The sequence below is a fragment of the Calidris pugnax genome, unplaced genomic scaffold (genome assembly GCF_001431845.1).
Source record: "Calidris pugnax isolate Ruff unplaced genomic scaffold, ASM143184v1 scaffold28, whole genome shotgun sequence".
NCBI classification, from domain to species: Eukaryota; Metazoa; Chordata; class Aves; order Charadriiformes; family Scolopacidae; genus Calidris; species Calidris pugnax.
In genome coordinates this window covers 4,256,658-4,274,530 of record NW_015090842.1, presented here as the reverse complement: position 1 = coordinate 4,274,530, position 17,873 = coordinate 4,256,658, and the positions used below count along the sequence as shown (strand labels likewise).

At 42.4% G+C, this 17,873-nt stretch overlaps 1 protein-coding gene across 1 annotated transcript in view; it reads right to left on the bottom strand.

The window, feature by feature from the left end:
• Nucleotides 1-14,108: 14,108 nt before the first annotated feature.
• The window catches only part of VAT1L (vesicle amine transport 1-like), a 58,507-nt gene continuing 54,742 nt past the window's right edge, over nt 14,109-17,873 (bottom strand). The window contains exon 10 of the mRNA XM_014942139.1: nt 14,109-17,173. Within this exon, the coding sequence (XP_014797625.1) occupies nt 17,075-17,173 (99 nt within the window). The 3' untranslated portion in view covers nt 14,109-17,074. The remainder of the gene's footprint in view (nt 17,174-17,873) is intronic.

Genomic DNA, 17,873 nt, shown 5'->3' with positions numbered 1-17,873 from the left:
CACACAGCTGCTCATTTCAGTATGCAATTAAATGTGGAAAAGGCTGTCATTCCAACAAGCACACCACAAACTGAAATGTGAGCTGTCAGAGAGAAAAACAAGGAGCTTTGCAAGGGTCTAGTTCAAGATTTAACCTGTCATTTAGAACTAACCCTAAGTTCAGGGTTGATCCATATTTTATCCCAGTAATATTGGGGCACCGGTATAAGTTAATTAAGGGTGGACAGCTAAATCAATAAGTGCCTCCAGTTAGTTTTCCACTTGGTCCCTTCACAGAGGTTGTGGAATTGCACACGAAGCTGCTCCTGAACCACTGCAGCCTGTAGGCTGACATATTAAACTAGTGCTAATTTTGGGTTACCTCAGTCAGGGAGCCATAAACCCCTGGAGCTGTTTCACGTGGAGCTTAGCTGTCCCACAGGCTCTGAGAGAGGCAGGGCCAGCAGCTGGGGTCAGCGAGCATTTTAGTGTGCGTGTTGAAGGACTCAGCTCCAGAATGTATTTGTTCCTGCTCCAAGGAACCTGGGTTTTCTAACACAGGCTTTCTTTTCTTTCTGTGAAATGAGTCTGACAGAAAAAGATTTGTACTCTACTGAGGCAAGCGCACAACTCACTAGCAATGGAGGTATAAAGAAAACACAGATTGGTTATTCTGAGAGTTCTTGGCCAAGAGCCTGAGTAAAAACCTGTGCTTTTTGGAGGATGCGGTGTTATGTCCTTTCAAGAACAGACGAACTCTGTTTTGAAAGCTTCATCCTTGTCATTCAGTAGTTTCCATGAGCATTTTACCAGTCTGCAAGTAGCTCAGCTGGACTTCACTCCTAAAACCTGAATCACAAAGCTGTCCTGGCAACTGCTGTGAAAGCCCAGAAGGGTATAGGGCCTTGTTTGTCCAGAGTATCTGAGAAATAGGTTTCACACTTATCACTGATCTATAGAAACTGAGGAAGCAAGTTTAACTTCTTGTATACACTGTGTGGGCAGGAGAGTCAGAGAGAAGTCAAAATATGTTGCTGAGAAGGCATAAAGTCCCAGTGCTACTGTGAGGAAGCAGGAAATGGAACCACACAGGAGGCCCAGAGCCTCATTGAAGTGAATACCTACTCTGTGTATGGTCTTGAAACCAGCATTGCTGTGTTATTTAGAGTTGTAATTTTTCTTTTACTAGCATAGTTATGGTAATATAATACAGCCCTATACGCCTACATATAGATGTAATTTTTCCTGGGAAAATTATTCCTCTTTCCATATCAGACTGTGCTATAGAAGTATGAATAGCCTCATACCTTTATCACTGCAACCAGACTTGGATGGGATTGCACTTTTTTATTTACATCAGTATAGTAGAACTTCTGTGTACAGACAAAATTGTAGTTTCTCTTGAAGTACTTAGTTCATTTCAAACCACTCCTGAAGTGCTTTGTTTGATAAGAAATGTCTTGCAAAAACCATGGCTGCTGTACTGCATAGGCTTCTGGTTTTGTGGCTCCCATCTCCCTACCCTATTCCATTTGCTTTCAGACAATTGAACCATTCAGAGCATAAGCGTCCTTTGGTAAAAGGTTTATTTCAGTTTCTCCACAGAGGCTCTTCAAGGTAAAAAGTCTATTCCCTTCAGAGACAGTTCTACCTTTATATGCTTCGTGCAGTTGTTTTTTCCTCTCCATTCTCAGCCATCCCTGGGCTTGTGGAAAGAACATGCAATTGGGCACAGAGTAGGAGAAGTCGGCGTGAGATGAGGACTGGATGCTGGGCTGAGATCCTGAAATAGGCCTGGCTGCAGAAGCCATTTCCTGTTGTGTGGAGCAAGATCCTGTGTAGGGAGATCATGTCCTTTACTTATCTCCTGAGGTAGCTGAGCTACAAATAAAACACTACTTAAAAAAAAAATCTTTAAAGAAAATTAATGCTTCAGTCTGTTGAAAAGTGACTACATATTGCTAGTAGACTAGGTATGTTTTACTGAGATCTACGGTCCCCTCCATGCTTCAGAACTAATTGTGTTATGTTTGACATATATGTTATGGGAAACTGATGGGCTGTATCTGCTGCTGAAATCACAGTAAACCTCTTTTTTTTGGCAGCATTTAAGTTGGGGAAAATTCAGGTCAGCACAAGATTTGGAAAAAAGGCTTGTGTGTGGGTAACTATTTGCCCCCACTGCTCAGAGTATAAAGAAAAAGTGAAAGGTGATCATAACTACTGCCAGGCTAAGGAATTTCAGGTGGGGCAATCCAAAGAGCCAATTTAGCCAACAAAAGTAGGTAACACAAAGATGAGTGAAAGATTTATCACCTGCCAGGCATCAGTTTTTATGCCTGTCTGGGGTGGTAAATGGGATCTGCTGGTTGATTTTTGTTTCTTTCAATTAAATGTAACAAATTTTGCTTGTCACGGATTATGCCGTGCTTGGAAAATTACTGTATGCTTGGTTTCTTTGGCCTTGAAAAGTCTTGCAAAGTCTTTCTTAAGGATTTGATCTCAGTCCAACCAGGTATGAGGCAGGATTATGGCTGACATCCCAATACCGAAGTTATTTTGGGGAAGTTTGTACAAACCAACTGTGTGTTTAGAAAAGGGAGGGGCTAACTTTATGGTATGTGAGGTTCTGTGAAACTTTTTAATGATATTTTGGGTTTTTGCAATCAGTTCAGGCTTTTGCGTGTCATGCTCATTTGCTCTTTTGAAAGGAAATTTTCTAGCTACATATGATCTGTTCTGTTAGGATTAATGGAGGTTCTGGGTTTATTGCAAAACCAGACTGCACTGAAGGTCCCTGAGTGAAATAAGGGCATTCATGTCATCTTTAGATATGTGAATCTGCTGTCCCAGATGCATGCCTCAGCTTGGCCCTGGGGCACTGATAATGGGATTGAGCAATAAATAGGCTTCTTGACGTGGTATTTTTCAGTTCCAAACCCAGCTGTTATTACCTGCAGGTCTGGTGCTTTTCACTTCCCATACTGCAAATACAAGCTTCAAAAAATGAAGAAATTTGAGATATAAATAATGTATGTGCCCTGAAAATATGAATCAGGGCAGTATTTTGAGCTTCCAGAATAAATGCTCTTATTTGGGGTCTTTGTCACAACAGCATCTCACAGCTGGTCTTAGCAAGCAGAGAGGAAGGTGAACAATTTGGAAGAGGCAACAGAAAGACTTGTCTTACATCTATCACACATATTTAAGGCAAATATCATTATCTTGTCTATGTGACCAGACTCTCTCCCCTGTATTCCTTTCATTCTCTTGTAGTGGCAGTGAATATAGATCATAGGTTGTAAAGCTGAGAAAGTACTGCTTATCAAAGTGAGAAGAGATTCCGAATTCAGAAGAGATTCACCAAATCTCCCTGGAGCAATGTTAGCAAAGACATTGCACTCCTTTTTTTTTTTTTTTTTTTTTTTACTCCTTCCCATTGGGAAAGGCCATAAAGTTCAAAGGCTTACAGTTTATTTCAAATTTATACAAATTCAGTAGCCCATGTAGAGTCTACACTGCTAGGCAGTTTGGACTAAACAAGTCACTTAACATTCTTTGCCATTTTATGAAAACAATTTCTCTCTTTTTTTTTTTTTTTTTTTTGGTTACCTATCCAATGCCTCCCTGCACCGATAAAGTTGCCTTCTTACAGGGTTCAGATCTCAAAGGAATGGCACAGTTGCCAAATTGTTTTTACTTCAGGCCTTTAGCTGCAAAAATAAATAGGTGCTGAGAGTTTTGCTGACTGTCATTGCCTATTTCTTTAGGTAGGAAAGATCCCAAGCCCATCTCATTTATTTAGAGATAAATGTTTTGATGGGTATGTGAAATGTGCAAAGAGACCAAACCATAATCCCCCTGAAAAAAGAGACTTAGAGATCAGCTGACCCTGTGTCATCTCTAAAGATAACGGACTTTGGGAGAAAATTTAAAGCAGTTTCTTTTCAGTCCAGGTGCAAATAGAAGAGTTGAATGGGGTCTTTTAAAATGTTTCTTCTGCGGACTTGGCAAAGTTTCCATGTTGGGAATTACTGGCAGGAGCTCAACTTGTTTAGCCCTTGGGATGTGTGTGAGAATCTGGTTCTCTTTCTCTTTTGTAAACACACATTACCTGTTGTGCTAATTTTTCCCCTGTAATGTGTGCTGCCTTTTTTCCTTCCTGGAAATGATCTGAGAACATCCTGAGCATTTAATTTATCCCTTTAAATATTTTATTTTTGATCATCACAGTCTCCCTAATATAAGGTTTTCCAGCTTCACCTTAACATGATCTTAATAGGTTCTGCTCATCCTTACATGTGCCAGACAAAACCATTTGGACAAAGCCTCGATTTAGGCACTGTGAAGCTCTCCAGACAGTCTGAATTGCACATTCACAGGTTCAGAGCAGGTTACCAGCAGCACAGCTTTGCTCACTGCCAGCAGGGCCAGCCAGAGTCGGGATTACATTTTGGCTTGTGTAGATATTTGTAGGATTTTCCTATACCAGATGGAAAAATCAGACCTTCCGAGGAGTGTGATCATGACTTCCTTTGGTGGCTGCGCTTCACTGAGGACTCCAAGGTTCTGCTCAAGGCCTGAGGCCGCCTTTGAGTCCCCAACTCCTGCACCATGACCCTTCTACAGAGGTGCTCTCAGAGACATCCCCAGTGCTGCTGCTCCCACCCAGCCCCTGTGGCTGCCTGCTGACAAGGAGATGCTTCAGTTGGGCTCTGCCAGCCTGGCTTGGGGCAAGAAGCCAAACCACGGCTCTGCAGTTCGAGGCTGTCACAGGACCTGCAAGCAGCTGACCCTGCTTTACCGTGTCTTAGAAGCAGCACTACCCCCATGCACAGGCATAATCAGCTCATGTACCAGGCCCCAGGGCTGGAAAACATGTGATGTGGTCCAAGTGTAACACTGTTCTTTCAAATTTAAAGGAAGTTTTTAGCTGCCTGGTCAGGAAGGAAAAATGTAGCAGCTAAATGTAGGTGCTGGGGAGATGTCTGCTTGTCTCTGAAAGCAAACTCAAGCAGTGAGATGTGGAAAGTGACCCTGCCTTGCTGGAGGCTGGTAAAGGGGCAGCTGGGGGCAATGCCTAGCCCCTACCAAGGAAACTCCTACCTAGCAAACCCTACCACCACACACCATGCACATCCCTGACTCCACGATGAGATGAAAGCGCAAATCACAGGTCACCTACTAGATGCTGAGGGTGGAAAAGAAAAAATAACCTGTATCAGTGCAATTTTCTTTAACAGTCTACTCTGTCTATTGAGAAATAACATTCGTTTCTGGGAACCTGTATCAGTGCAATTTTCTTTAACAGTCTTCTCTGTCTATTGAGAAGTAACATTCGTTTCACTGCCCTCTTCTGAAAGGTCAGCAGTGTAGCCTTCCCTCCCCTTGTGTGCTCTCCTACCCTTAAGGCCGTGTTTGGATGACACAGGATGAGTTATATGCTGTTACTCTATTAGATGTCATTTCAAACGCTGTCCCTAAAATTTTCCTTACAACGCAGAAATCAGCTTTTTCAAACTCTTGATTACTTTTCCCGGCTGAATTCTAGCTTGGGCAAAAAGAATCCTGATGAGGTAGCACAGCACCTGCCTTTCCTGTTAGATGTTTTCCTTAAGGATTTGAAATCTTAGTAAGTGCATTGGGTGGGAATTGTAGCCAGACTAGCATGGCCTCCAGTGCAAACCGGAAAAACACATATTTACCTTTCTTTGCTGATATGTTCTGTAGCTTCTTTGCTGATAGCACTCAAACTATCTAGTATAAACCAGCTTGTTAATGTCTAGATAAAACACACGCACTGTACTGTCTGCACTGCCTTTATTGATGGACCCTAGTTGAGATACAGTTTATAAATTATAAGGAGAATTAGTCTGTTTCAGAAATTGTGGGATGTTCCTGCACTACACGTTTGGGAGAAACCCAGAGTTTTTAATGCAAAGCTGGAAGGATCAGCAAGAAGGTAGCGGCTGGGGCTGCCAGAGAACCTGAGCTGTGGGTTTGTAGTGTAGGACTAAGCAGCTGAGGATGACAAGTGGTAGGGCCACACACCCTGGCAAAATATACAATGTTCTGGGAAGCTCTTTAAAGAGGACTTGAGTGACATTATTATTTGCAATCAAGACATTTCTAAGCAAGATTTATAAGTGAAGGGGGAAAGAGAGATTTGTGTGATCCCCTGTATCCAGCTACAAAGTCAGCTGATGCTCACATCCATCCAAAGCCTGAGACCTGGTCTGTACTCAGTGTCAGAGCTTCTTCTCAGCACATGGTGCTACACATTGTGCATGTGTGTCTGTTGCGTGACCCTACACATCAGGGAAGAAGGGAGTTCAAAGACTGCATTCAGTCATGAAGTTTTTTGAGACTGAAATTTGATTCCTCAGTGGCAATTAGAACAGCAGGAATAAATTTATTCAAGGCTATTTATGCAAATATTTTGAAATAGTACTTTCGAATGAAAAATATTCTGGAGTTTGCCAAGTGATTTAGACACTATGTAAAAGTAAACTTCACAGAATTTTTCATTATTTCCACCAGCTTGTTAATGTCTAGATAAAACACACTCACTGTACTGTCTACACTGTCTGTATTGATGGACCCTAGTTGAGATACTGTTTATAAATTATAAGGAGAATTAGTCTGTTTCAGAAATTGTGGGATGTTCCTGCACTACACGTTTGGGAGAAGCCCAGAGTTTTTAATGCAAAGCTGGAAGGATCAGCAAGAAGGCAGCGGCTGGGGCTGCCAGAGAACCTGAGCTGTGGGTTTGTAGTGTAGGACTAAGCAGCTGAGGATGACAAGTGGTAGGGCCACACACCCTGGCAAAATATACAATGTTCTGGGAAGCTCTTTAAAGAGGACTTGAGTGACATTATTATTTGCAATCAAGACATTTCTAAGCAAGATTTATAAGTGAAGGGGGAAAGAGAGATTTGTGTGATCCCCTGTATCCAGCTACAAAGTCAGCTGATGCTCACATCCATCCAAAGCCTGAGACCTGGTCTGTACTCAGTGTCAGAGCTGCTTCTCAGCACATGGTGCTACACATTGTGCATGTGTGTCTGTTGCGTGACCCTACACATCAGGGAAGAAGGGAGTTCAAAGACTGCATTCAGTCATGAAGTTTTTTGAGACTGAAATTTGATTCCTCAGTGGCAATTAGAACAGCAGGAATAAATTTATTCAAGGCTATTTATGCAAATATTTTGAAATAGTACTTTCGAATGAAAAATATTCTGGCATTTGCCAAGTGATTTAGACACCATGTAAAAGTAAACTTCACAGAATTCTTCATTATTTCATTATTCATTCTGTCATGTGCATTCTTACTGCAGTTTATTCTCATTTCCAGCAGATGTCTTAAGTGCCCTAGGAATGATTAAGAGATCTCTGATTTTGTATTGCTTATCCATCAAAGTAGAAGAGGAAAGACCAGGCTCTCCTCTGTCTGCTTAATACTCACAGTGAATCTCTTTTGTTGTATGGCCTTAAACCAGTGTTACCCAGTAGAGATTCAGGCTCATTATACAGTCTGATAATAGAGTTTCTAGAAGCTTCATTACTGTAGGAAGAGCAGTTGCAGACAGACACTCACCAGGTCAAACAGTTGGGGCTTCAGAAGGAATGGCAGATCATTTGTACTGCCCTTGTCAATATCGTTTCCTAAAATAATGCAATGGACTCTGCCCAGGTTAAATCAACTTCTTATATGGTGAAATGATTTCACAAGTTACGTGGACATCTGACTGATTAAATTGTCTGATGAACCTTCTAAAGATCTTTGTCTCTCAGGATCAGGTGTGTTTGTCACCACTTCATTGCAGTGGGAGAACGAACAGGTTAGGTTTGCCTGGACTTGACATTCACTGCCCATGTTCATTTTTGGTGCCTCTCCGGCCACAGGACAAATCTTTGCAGTTCTCACACCCTTTCCTGTAGGGCCAGGTTCCCTGCTGACACAGAGGCCTGCAGCTGGCACAGAGCTTCCAGGGCTTCTGCTTTACCTTGCTCCTTGCTCTGTTCTTCTCCAGCTGCAGTGCCATGCTGGCAAGTGCAAGCTCCAGCTGCAGCCTTGGGCCATGGTTCCTCCCTCCCCTCTCACACGCGATTATTCATTCTGTCATGTGCATTCTTACTGCAGTTTATTCTCATTTCCAGCAGATGTCTTAAGTGCCCTAGGAATGATTAAGAGATCTCTGATTTTGTATTGCTTATCCATCAAAGTAGAAGAGGAAAGACCAGGCTCTCCTCTGTCTGCGATGTCTTAAGTGCCCTAGGAATGATTAAGAGATCTCTGATTTTGTATCGCTTATCCATCAAAGTAAAAGAGGAAAGACCAGGCTCTCCTCTGTTTAATACTCACAGTGAATCTCTTTTGTTGTATGGCCTTAAACCAGTGTTACCCAGTAGAGATTCAGGCTCATTATACAGTCTGATAATAGAGTTTCTAGAAGCTTCATTACTGTAGGAAGAGCAGTTGCAGACAGACACTCACCAGGTCAAACAGTTGGGGCTTCAGAAGGAATGGCAGATCATTTGTACTGCCCTTGTCAATATCGTTTCCTAAAATAATGCAATGGACTCTGCCCAGGTTAAATCAACTTCTTATATGGTGAAATGATTTCACAAGTTACGTGGACATCTGACTGATTAAATTGTCTGATGAACCTTCTAAAGATCTTTGTCTCTCAGGATCAGGTGTGTTTGTCACCACTTCATTGCAGTGGGAGAACGAACAGGTTAGGTTTGCCTGGACTTGACATTCACTGCCCATGTTCATTTTTGGTGCCTCTCCGGCCACAGGACAAATCTTTGCAGTTCTCACACCCTTTCCTGTAGGGCCAGGTTCCCTGCTGACACAGAGGCCTGCAGCTGGCACAGAGCTTCCAGGGCTTCTGCTTTACCTTGCTCCTTGCTCTGTTCTTCTCCAGCTGCAGTGCCATGCTGGCAAGTGCAAGCTCCAGCTGCAGCCTTGGGCCATGGTTCCTCCCTCCCCTCTCACACGCGCTGGGCAATCAAATAGAGGAGAAAGCTGCTATTTTACAGCATTAGCAAGCCCTGTGCTCTCACTTGCTCAAAGCTGCTATTTTACAGCATTAGCAAGCCCTCTGCTCTCACAGACTTGCACATTACTGGAAGGCTCTCAGCCCACAGAAATGGGGAAGGGGAAGTTCCTGTGAGTTAAATTCTCACTAAAGGCAACAGAATTTTGCCTGCAGAAGGCCCAACAGCATTTGCTCCTTCTCTGATAATTAATGGCAAAAGTTAGGGGCCATCTCCCCGTGCACAGGAAAAGTGATGCCAGATCACCAAAGCTGGACATGTACAAACAAGCCAGTAGTGTTTGTGCAGCACCAGAGCTGAGCTGGCCCAGCCTGCTGGGATGGCACGGCTGCTTCCAGATAGGAGCTGGCAGGTTTGCACAGAGCTGCACGTGGCTACAGAGACTTAACAGCTTGGGTCTCCATCAGTGTGAGGAACCTGGCACTGCACACTGCTGCTTGATGTAGATGCTCCCCAGGTTGCAAGCAATGAATGGTCTCTTATCAAGGCAGCCCTTTTGCAAAGGATATATTGTGACCAGGAAGCAAAACAGCTGCTCTAAAGAAAGGCAAATTCATCTCTCAATGTAAGTGCTTGCTTTACACATCCGAGCTGCTTATACAACCTGGCACTTGATGCAGGAGCTGGGCCAGCCTTTCCACGCTGCCTCTGGTTGAGCCATGAGTCCCCTGGAGCGTCAGAAGCAGCACAGCTGCAAATGCAGAGGAGCAGCCGTATTCTCTGTGCAAGGATTTTCCATTTTGTACTTGCTTCCTTGCTCCAGTAGCTCCATAAAACCAGTATAAACCAATACTGCATCCTCAAGACATGGTTTTGGCAATGCATATAGTGTGTTTTAATAGGGAGAACTGAGTAAGGACTTAAAGAATCCTGTATTTTTCTGCCACCAAAAAAAGTTATGACATGGAAATAAATATTACCTCCCTGAATTCTTAATACTGCAGCTCTGACTAGGTTTATTTAGAGGACCAATCAGCTTGATGCTGTCCCCTATCAAAGCCAGTGATAAAACTCCTGTGAGATTCCATCTTGAATTTACTATCTTAATGGGAATAAGGAAGGAAGCTCGCAACAATTATCCTTTTATTATCCTGTTTTGCTTGATGATTAGCAAACAGAACACTATGTAATAACTTTGTACATTGCTGACATGTTGAACAAAATGCAGAACAAAAATCTCATATGAATCATATTATGTATGCTTTATTAAATTAACCTACAATGCCAGGGATTGTGCTGCAAGAAAGACAATATTGAAATGAGACTAACATTTAATATGTGAACTGTGAGGATTGGGTAGAGCAAGTGTCACATAGCACAGTCTATGGCATCTAATACTTTAAAGAGACTTTAAAGACAATTCCTTCTGCAAATCTGTGGCGTGCCTGTGCTGAGGCTCTGAGCACTGCCTCTCTTGTGACGCGCTGCGTAAACACACCACTGATGTACTGGTCCAACATCACTTGACAATCAGACTTTATTGTGGCCCTCATTCTTACAGCCTGGACTGTAACACCATTTCCCACCTGGACCAAGCCAGTCCCACCCACGAGGTGAGGATGAGACAGAGGGGCAGGATCTGCAGTTGTGTCTGAACCCAGGGACTGCTTGTTGGAAAAGGCTGGATCCAGGAATCCGGGTTGTTCCTTTCCCTGTGATGCCATCCCAGAGGCAATTACTCAGATATATGCAGAGAAGATAATCAAGAAAACAGTAGAAAATACTTACAATGGCCACATTCAGTGTTGGTCCAGACTCTGAGCTATTGTATTTAATGAGAAAACAAGGGAAACTTAGACTATTGTCTTTCAGCTCTGTATATTTCTATGAGGCTTTGCTGACAGGGTCTCAGCTGAGGGTATTTAGCATAAGGTTCTGTGCATCTCCTTTGCTTTGGAGCAGATATGATTTGAGACAAAGCTTTCAGCCATGGAGGTAAAACTTCCAGCTCAGCTGCTAAGTTTAATCAGGGTTCCTTCAGTAAGTGGAGAATTAAATGCCAGAGAACCATAAGTCCTTAAGCCAAATGGCAATAATATGGCATTGGACAATTTCCTTAATTTCATTTTTCCTATCTACAACAGAGATGATCCAGGAATTTAAAGGGATGCTTTTATAGGACCAATAAGATACTTGGCGAGTCACAGGAAGCTTGGTCTGATTTTTTTTTTTTTTACAGTGGCAAAATATTCCTAATATACAATGCAGACACTAGAAGGAAAAAAGCAGCAGCAGAGAATCAGAAAAATAACCTGCCAAAGCAAACTGACTTACTTAGAAAAGGAAAACACTTCACTTGTCATCATCTCTCTTCTGTATTAGCAACAAAAGAAATGTTTTCTCCTAGAAGCCTCTGGAAAACATCAGTGATTTGACACATCCTCCAGGCCACACAATGCCTGTACCACCAGAGACACCCCAGTCACCATTCAGCTAACTTCACCCACCAGGCTTTACAAATATTGTTTGGTTTTTTAGCTTATCACCTGGCCAGCCCAAGGGCTAACCATTTCAGGGAAAGCACAGAAATCCTTATCATAAATAATGCATCTGGCGTATCTGCCGCCTCACTCTGTTCTAGGGCAGCCGAGACGCCGCATCATTCGCTGCTGCACTGTATAGTGAAACACATCTCTCCATGTGGGAAATGTATTTACAAAGATTACCCAGCAGAAGAGCATGAAATGATTTGTACTGGGACCTGCAGCTTATCAGGAAGATGCTGTTTGGCAGGGACACAGCTAATGTCTGGCAGAACGGAGCGCGTTTCCAGCGCCGGCGGCTGCAGAGGCAGAGCCGGTTCCAGCAGGGCTGCAGGTAGCAGGAGGCTGATTGATGGCAGCGTGGCCCTGGAGCAGGGACAGGCAGAGAGAGAGAGTGAGAGAGTGGGCACGGGGGGCACAAGTACTGCCCAGCTGCAGCTCTAAGAGCAAACCTGCCCCCGGAGAAGAGCTGACCTCCTGTTCCCCAGCCCTTCAGCCCTCACAGCAGAAGAGTTTCTCCTTCACTGTTTTTCCCGGGTCTTTTGGGCTAATTGTAGCTTTTCAGCATGGTCACTAAGCAGGAAAAAAACCAACCTCTTCCAGACAGATCAAAGCACTCCTAATCTCAGAAGGAAAACAAGCACATCTGAAAGCCTGCAGCCCTCCCTCCCCAGTCCCAGACCCCATCCCCAAACCTCTTCCCCTTTTTATAGCTGGCAATTGCTGTTCCTAAATTAACAAGTGCCAGTGGCATCTCTGAGCCCACCAGTTCCATCCCTGGCTGCCCAGTTTGCAACTTTGTCTGGTGGTGTCTGAACCAAGCATTAAACATCGTGAGGCTTCAGAAGCTGCAAGATTAGAGAGGCTTCCTTTGTCTTCATTGCATTTCATCATTCATCCTCTAACTCTTCATCATCTGCTCTGCTCTCACCCCCACCCCAGTTTCCACACCATACTGGTGGTGCAGTGCTGTAAATCCCAAAGACCAAGGCAATGGTCAGAAAACCCCCACCAGTCCCTGCAGAGGGAGTTGACAGAGAGAGGGCAGGTAAACATGAAGGGAATGGCTTAGTTAGGATCAACTGAGCCCCATCAGTCAGCACAGCAGCTCAAACTGAGATAAAGCTACATTTGCAGCTATACTCTAACCTCTTCGCTCAAAGAGAACATGAGGATGTTTGCTACATGTTATAAATTACTTGGGTGAAAAAAGTGCCTTGGTGCAGATAGCAATTATGGTCTGTTGATTGTTTTGGCTCTTTCTGCAGTGAAACAAAACACAAGCTCACACCAAGGGACTGAGGCGCTGCCAGGGGGAGAAACTCCTGCACACTTCTCTAGGAGCTGGAGGTTTTAAGTGTGTTTCTGTTCTGGCGATCATGGCCATGCTAAAAGAATCTTTTCTGACAAAACCCAACCAAGATTAATAAATAAGCTGACAGAAAATGAGCAGGGAAGCACAAAATGGAGGAAGAGGTGAGGACCCAGGGATACTCGGTATCCTAAGATGGTTATTTTTTTGCATTTTATCTGGCCAGCTGCATCCCTGCTGGCAGCCTCTGTGTCAAACTGTGTGACAGTCGAGTATAGGTGACCCAGTGGGAAAGCTGGAAAAAGGCAGAGCTTATTAGTAATCACAGCAAGTTTGCAGAAGGCTATGGCTGTTTGCTTTCAGCCTTATCCTGACCCTGTGATTAGGGATGCAGTGATCATTATTTGCTTATTAAGACTTGAAAACAGAGGGCAGAAATTTACTCTGCTCCTCTTCGCAATCAGCAAGTGTTCATATGAGCTGGGAGATTATAGAGCAGATGCAGTAAGTACTGAAGGGAGATTTTCCAGGGATGTTGCAGGCTTTAGGACATGTCCTGCATGACTGGAATGAACCAAAGCTAACATTTGCTCTTTGTTTAGATATTAAGCTGAAGTTCACTGAACCATTTCTTTCTTTCAAGCAGGGAGACCTTTAAAGCCACGTACTGAAGTACAGGCTTGAGATGACCGGTATGGTTTGGTATCTGTAACCAGTTCTTTGAAAGAAAAGGTATAAGGCTCCTTGCAGCCCTGGGGTAAGACCAAGACCCAGGGGGGGTGGGATTTGAGATACAATCGTTCTCCTGCTTTCTATTAGCCTATTTGGTGGTGGCTGTTTTGGATCCTATTTTGAGATTATTCCCTCACAACACCTTCATTTCTGAAAGGAGCTGTCTCTCTAAGGAGGAACTTGTGTGTCAATCCATCTCCCAGTGCAATCCGAGTGCTAAAATTCTGGAAACTAAACTTCCATCTCTATCACAATACACTTCCCTGAATGCTTCATGAATGGTTCTTATATAATGTTTTGAATTTCTTAGACTGTAACATTCAATATTTTATATCTAAATTGTTCATGTTCTGTAAAGTAGCACACAGACATTTTAATAACCTTGAAGTATTCTGTAATAAAAAAAAACCAACCAAATTCTTTGTATATCCCTCAGCAACCAAAATGGAAAATAAGACCTGATTTTCCTCTTAACCAATTCCAACTCAGTTCCCTAATGTGACCGTAGTATTAGAATAAGACGTGTAAGCCAAGGATAATGCTATGCTCAATATTTTATTTATATTTTTATGTAAACATAATTTGCTTTGTAGGCACAATATAACAAAAGCTCTAAAGCAACAAACACAATTAAACAGTGTTTCAGTTCACTTCAATCAGGCTTAAGTTAAAGAGAAGCTTTCACAGTTCCTTTAAGGCAAATTGAGAAATAATTTGTTTCACTTGAAGAAACTATCCAATTGTCTTAGAGTTGTTTAAACAACACTGTCAGTAGTAAGCACAAACCTTCATTTCTTCTACAATAAGACTTGGTCAGAAACAAGTCTCAGCATCGTCATTTTGTGTAGGATGCCCTCTGCCACTTCAGACGCGATACTACTGTTTGTGGTATTCCAAAAGATACTTTGGGCTTGTGGGCCAAATTCTGCTAGCACAAATCCTGCTTCCAGAACACACACCTGAAAAATTGCCCTTCATTTCAGTAGTATCCTTCCTAACCTTCACAGGTGCCATGTTAATACCAGTAAAACACAGAGCAGAGTTTAGTTCCCTGGTGGCAACCCTTATCTGTGTTGTAGTCGGGTGGATCCAGAAGATTTCCTTTGTACTCACTGCAATTACCTGATACTCTGCTGATCAGAAAATGGCCCTAACATTGGTATGAATTAGCATGAAGAGTATTTTTGCCTTGCTAACAAAACCAGAAAGAACTAGCCAAAATTATTTCATTTGATTGTTGCCCCTGTGGTGTCTGTGGCCATGACCAAGATCACCCATCTTTATTTGTCTTGAAGGGTAATTTAACCGTAGAGCCAACCATACCGCGGTTTGTAACAGAAGAACGGATTTGCTATTCTGCTCGCCCTACTAATTTAAGGCCTTGAGAATGCCACTTTACTGCCAGCTCGAAGGTCACCAGCAATATTGCTCACTTTGGCGTCAAATCAAAATTCCTAGTTATGGTAAGGTTTGTTGCAGGACAACATCATTACACTAACTGCAAAACAAAACTGGGCATGTTTCCTACCGTTGTCAGCTTATGAGTCGTAAAAACTTAATGGCTTTCTTAAAAGCCCAATTGGCAAGCCCAATGCGTGGAAAACTCTCACTAAATATATATTTTTTTCTGTGGATAAAGTCCCTGTTTGGACCTAATATGGCACTGGAAGTGTAGGCAAGTCCAGCTTGAAAAGAAAATTAACTATAGTGAAGTTCTGCATCAACATCTAGAGAAAACTGAAGTTCTGCTTCGATTAATATTTTAAAAGCTTTTTTGGCATTTTCCTCCACAGTTATTTCTTCTCATTATTTCTGAGTTTGTTTAACCCAAGGGAAACTCCTTCAGAATGAACATTCTGCACAATTATCTGGTATTAGAACAGCGACTTCATGAGTACAGTGTAAAGAGATGGACATTAATACTCAGGCAGAAAGATGAAACAAACAAAAAACAAGAGGGAATTTTCTAAAACCACACATAAAAGTCATCCAGACCCACAAGTCCTTTCACACTGAGAAAAGCTTCCACTTTTCTATATTAGTTTTTAACTTCTGTCACTACAGGATACTTGCAGATTTATGTGAACAACTAGCCATGCCTGGGGAAATTCTTCCTTTTGAAAAAAATATATTAATTCAAAGATATATGGCATTATACAAGGTCTCTGACATTCCTTTAGCATTTCTACTGTAGGTAATTGCAGTCATTTTAAAAGAGTTGTTTGAACAAGACAATCAAGGACCTGAGTAGCTGCTGCTTGGATAGGTGAAAGACATGGAAAAAAGATTTGTCATGTTTAGATACAGTTTCCACTAGTGGGAGGTAGATAGGACTAGCTGGTCTCTGAATGCTTAATCCTGCAAATAATTGCAAACATAGCTGTATACATGGAGCACAGCTTTTGATAGAACTACTCACCTAGATAAAAGTTATCCCTGTACATAATTTCTGATGGGATTAAGGCCTAAAACTCATTTGTGACAGGGTTAGCTTCTGTCAGAGTTCAGCTCCAGGTTCATGGTTGATCAACGCCGTAGCGATTTCAGAGCAGTAAACTCCATCGACAAATTCCTTCCCACATACTGATGACTGATCCTTACCAATACCATCTGAAAATGAAATTTGAAATCGCTTTTGATTTTGGACACAGATGAGTCAACGTGTCCTCAGCAGAAGATGTTGATCTGTCAATAAGAATGCTAATTGCTACAGGCAATTAAAGTTCTAGGTCTAAAAAGAGAGGGGCTCACTGACCTTCTTCTTTGCCTGTAACGTACGGGGTGATAGCTCAGATCAACAGGAAAGTATGAGAGTTGGCACTCTCAATGAAATGTTTAATTACTGGTGCTGATGACTAACATGATTGTACAATACTAATCAAAGTCTCTCAATTAATGATTTCTTGCACAATTCAGATTCCACAATTCTAAATGAGGTATTTTTGAAAATGAAGATAGGATTGCCTATCATGATAAAGCGTGACTGAGGAAAATGAAAACTCATCTTTTTTGCAACTTTTATCTGTGGTTCATAAAAGGAAAACTATTTTAACACTGAAAATCCACAAACTTAAAGTTCTCCCTCCAGTTACTAGAATCTTCCAGAGAGCAAGTGGGGATTTTTTTTGTGTTACTGTTTCCAACTTGCAAAAAAAGCCCAAACTCCCCAAATAACTTTATGCGAAATGTTGGAATTTGCATGAGAAAGATGCCCATCTAAAATTACACAGTAAGTTAATAAGGCTTTTTAAACCGGAACAGAAAAATCCATGGGACTCCTACAGGGAAATTGGGAATTACACAGGAATGTCATAATACTGCACTGGGTGAGAATGGCACTTGAGTTCAAAACAACAATGATCAACAGCTCATAGCTCAGCTGACTGCAGACAAATACAACACACACTGTACTACAGCATTTGTTCACTGATGCACAGAATAGATTTTCCAGTCTTGTTCCCTTCTACTTCATCGATCTTTCTGCGTCCACCACCCCTGGCTGTTACTGGATGAACGGCATGCGCTCTTTATTCTCATTGTCCCCTTCGTGGTCTTCTTCCTCCTCCCCAGCCTCGCTCGTCTCTGTGCTGTCGTTGGCCATCTGGAGGGTGAAAGATGAAGGAGATCAGAGCACCTATCACGTCGTTTCCTTCATTCTTATTTCAGTTCAATTCATTTGAAAAAGTGACTTTAAAAATGAAAGAAGACGTGGTTGCAGTAGGAAAATAAACATTCTGTCTGTGCAAAACTTTAGTTGGCACTACAGCACTTCCAGCTAAAATTCCCTCAGGGCTCACAGCTGAATTACCTGCTTTGTGCACTTGTAGCAAACTGATATTAAAGCTCTCAGATAGGAAATAACTGTGCATGAAGTGCACAGAATGTGCAAGACCTCTAGTTTACAACTTCTTCTGTATCTGCTCCTCCAGAAACAGGTAACGCTATTCTTCAACGCCAGCTAACGGATGGGATCTGGTCCCACAAGAGACATCATGTCATGAAAACTCAGAGAGCAACTGCTTTATCTAAAAACCAATGAAACTTTATAGAGCAGTACATACATAGACGACAGGTAACGCTATTCTTCAACGCCAGCTAATGGATGGGATCTGGTCCCACAAGAGACATCGTGTCATGAAAACTCAGCAACTGTTTTATCTAAAAACCAATGAAGCTTTATAGAGCAGTACATACATAGACACTGGCAGAATATACTCATGACAAATCTTGGATCAGAGAGGAGAGGGGAGAGACTGCATTTCCATATTTTATTGAGGATGCCCTCTTAAGACACAAGAAGA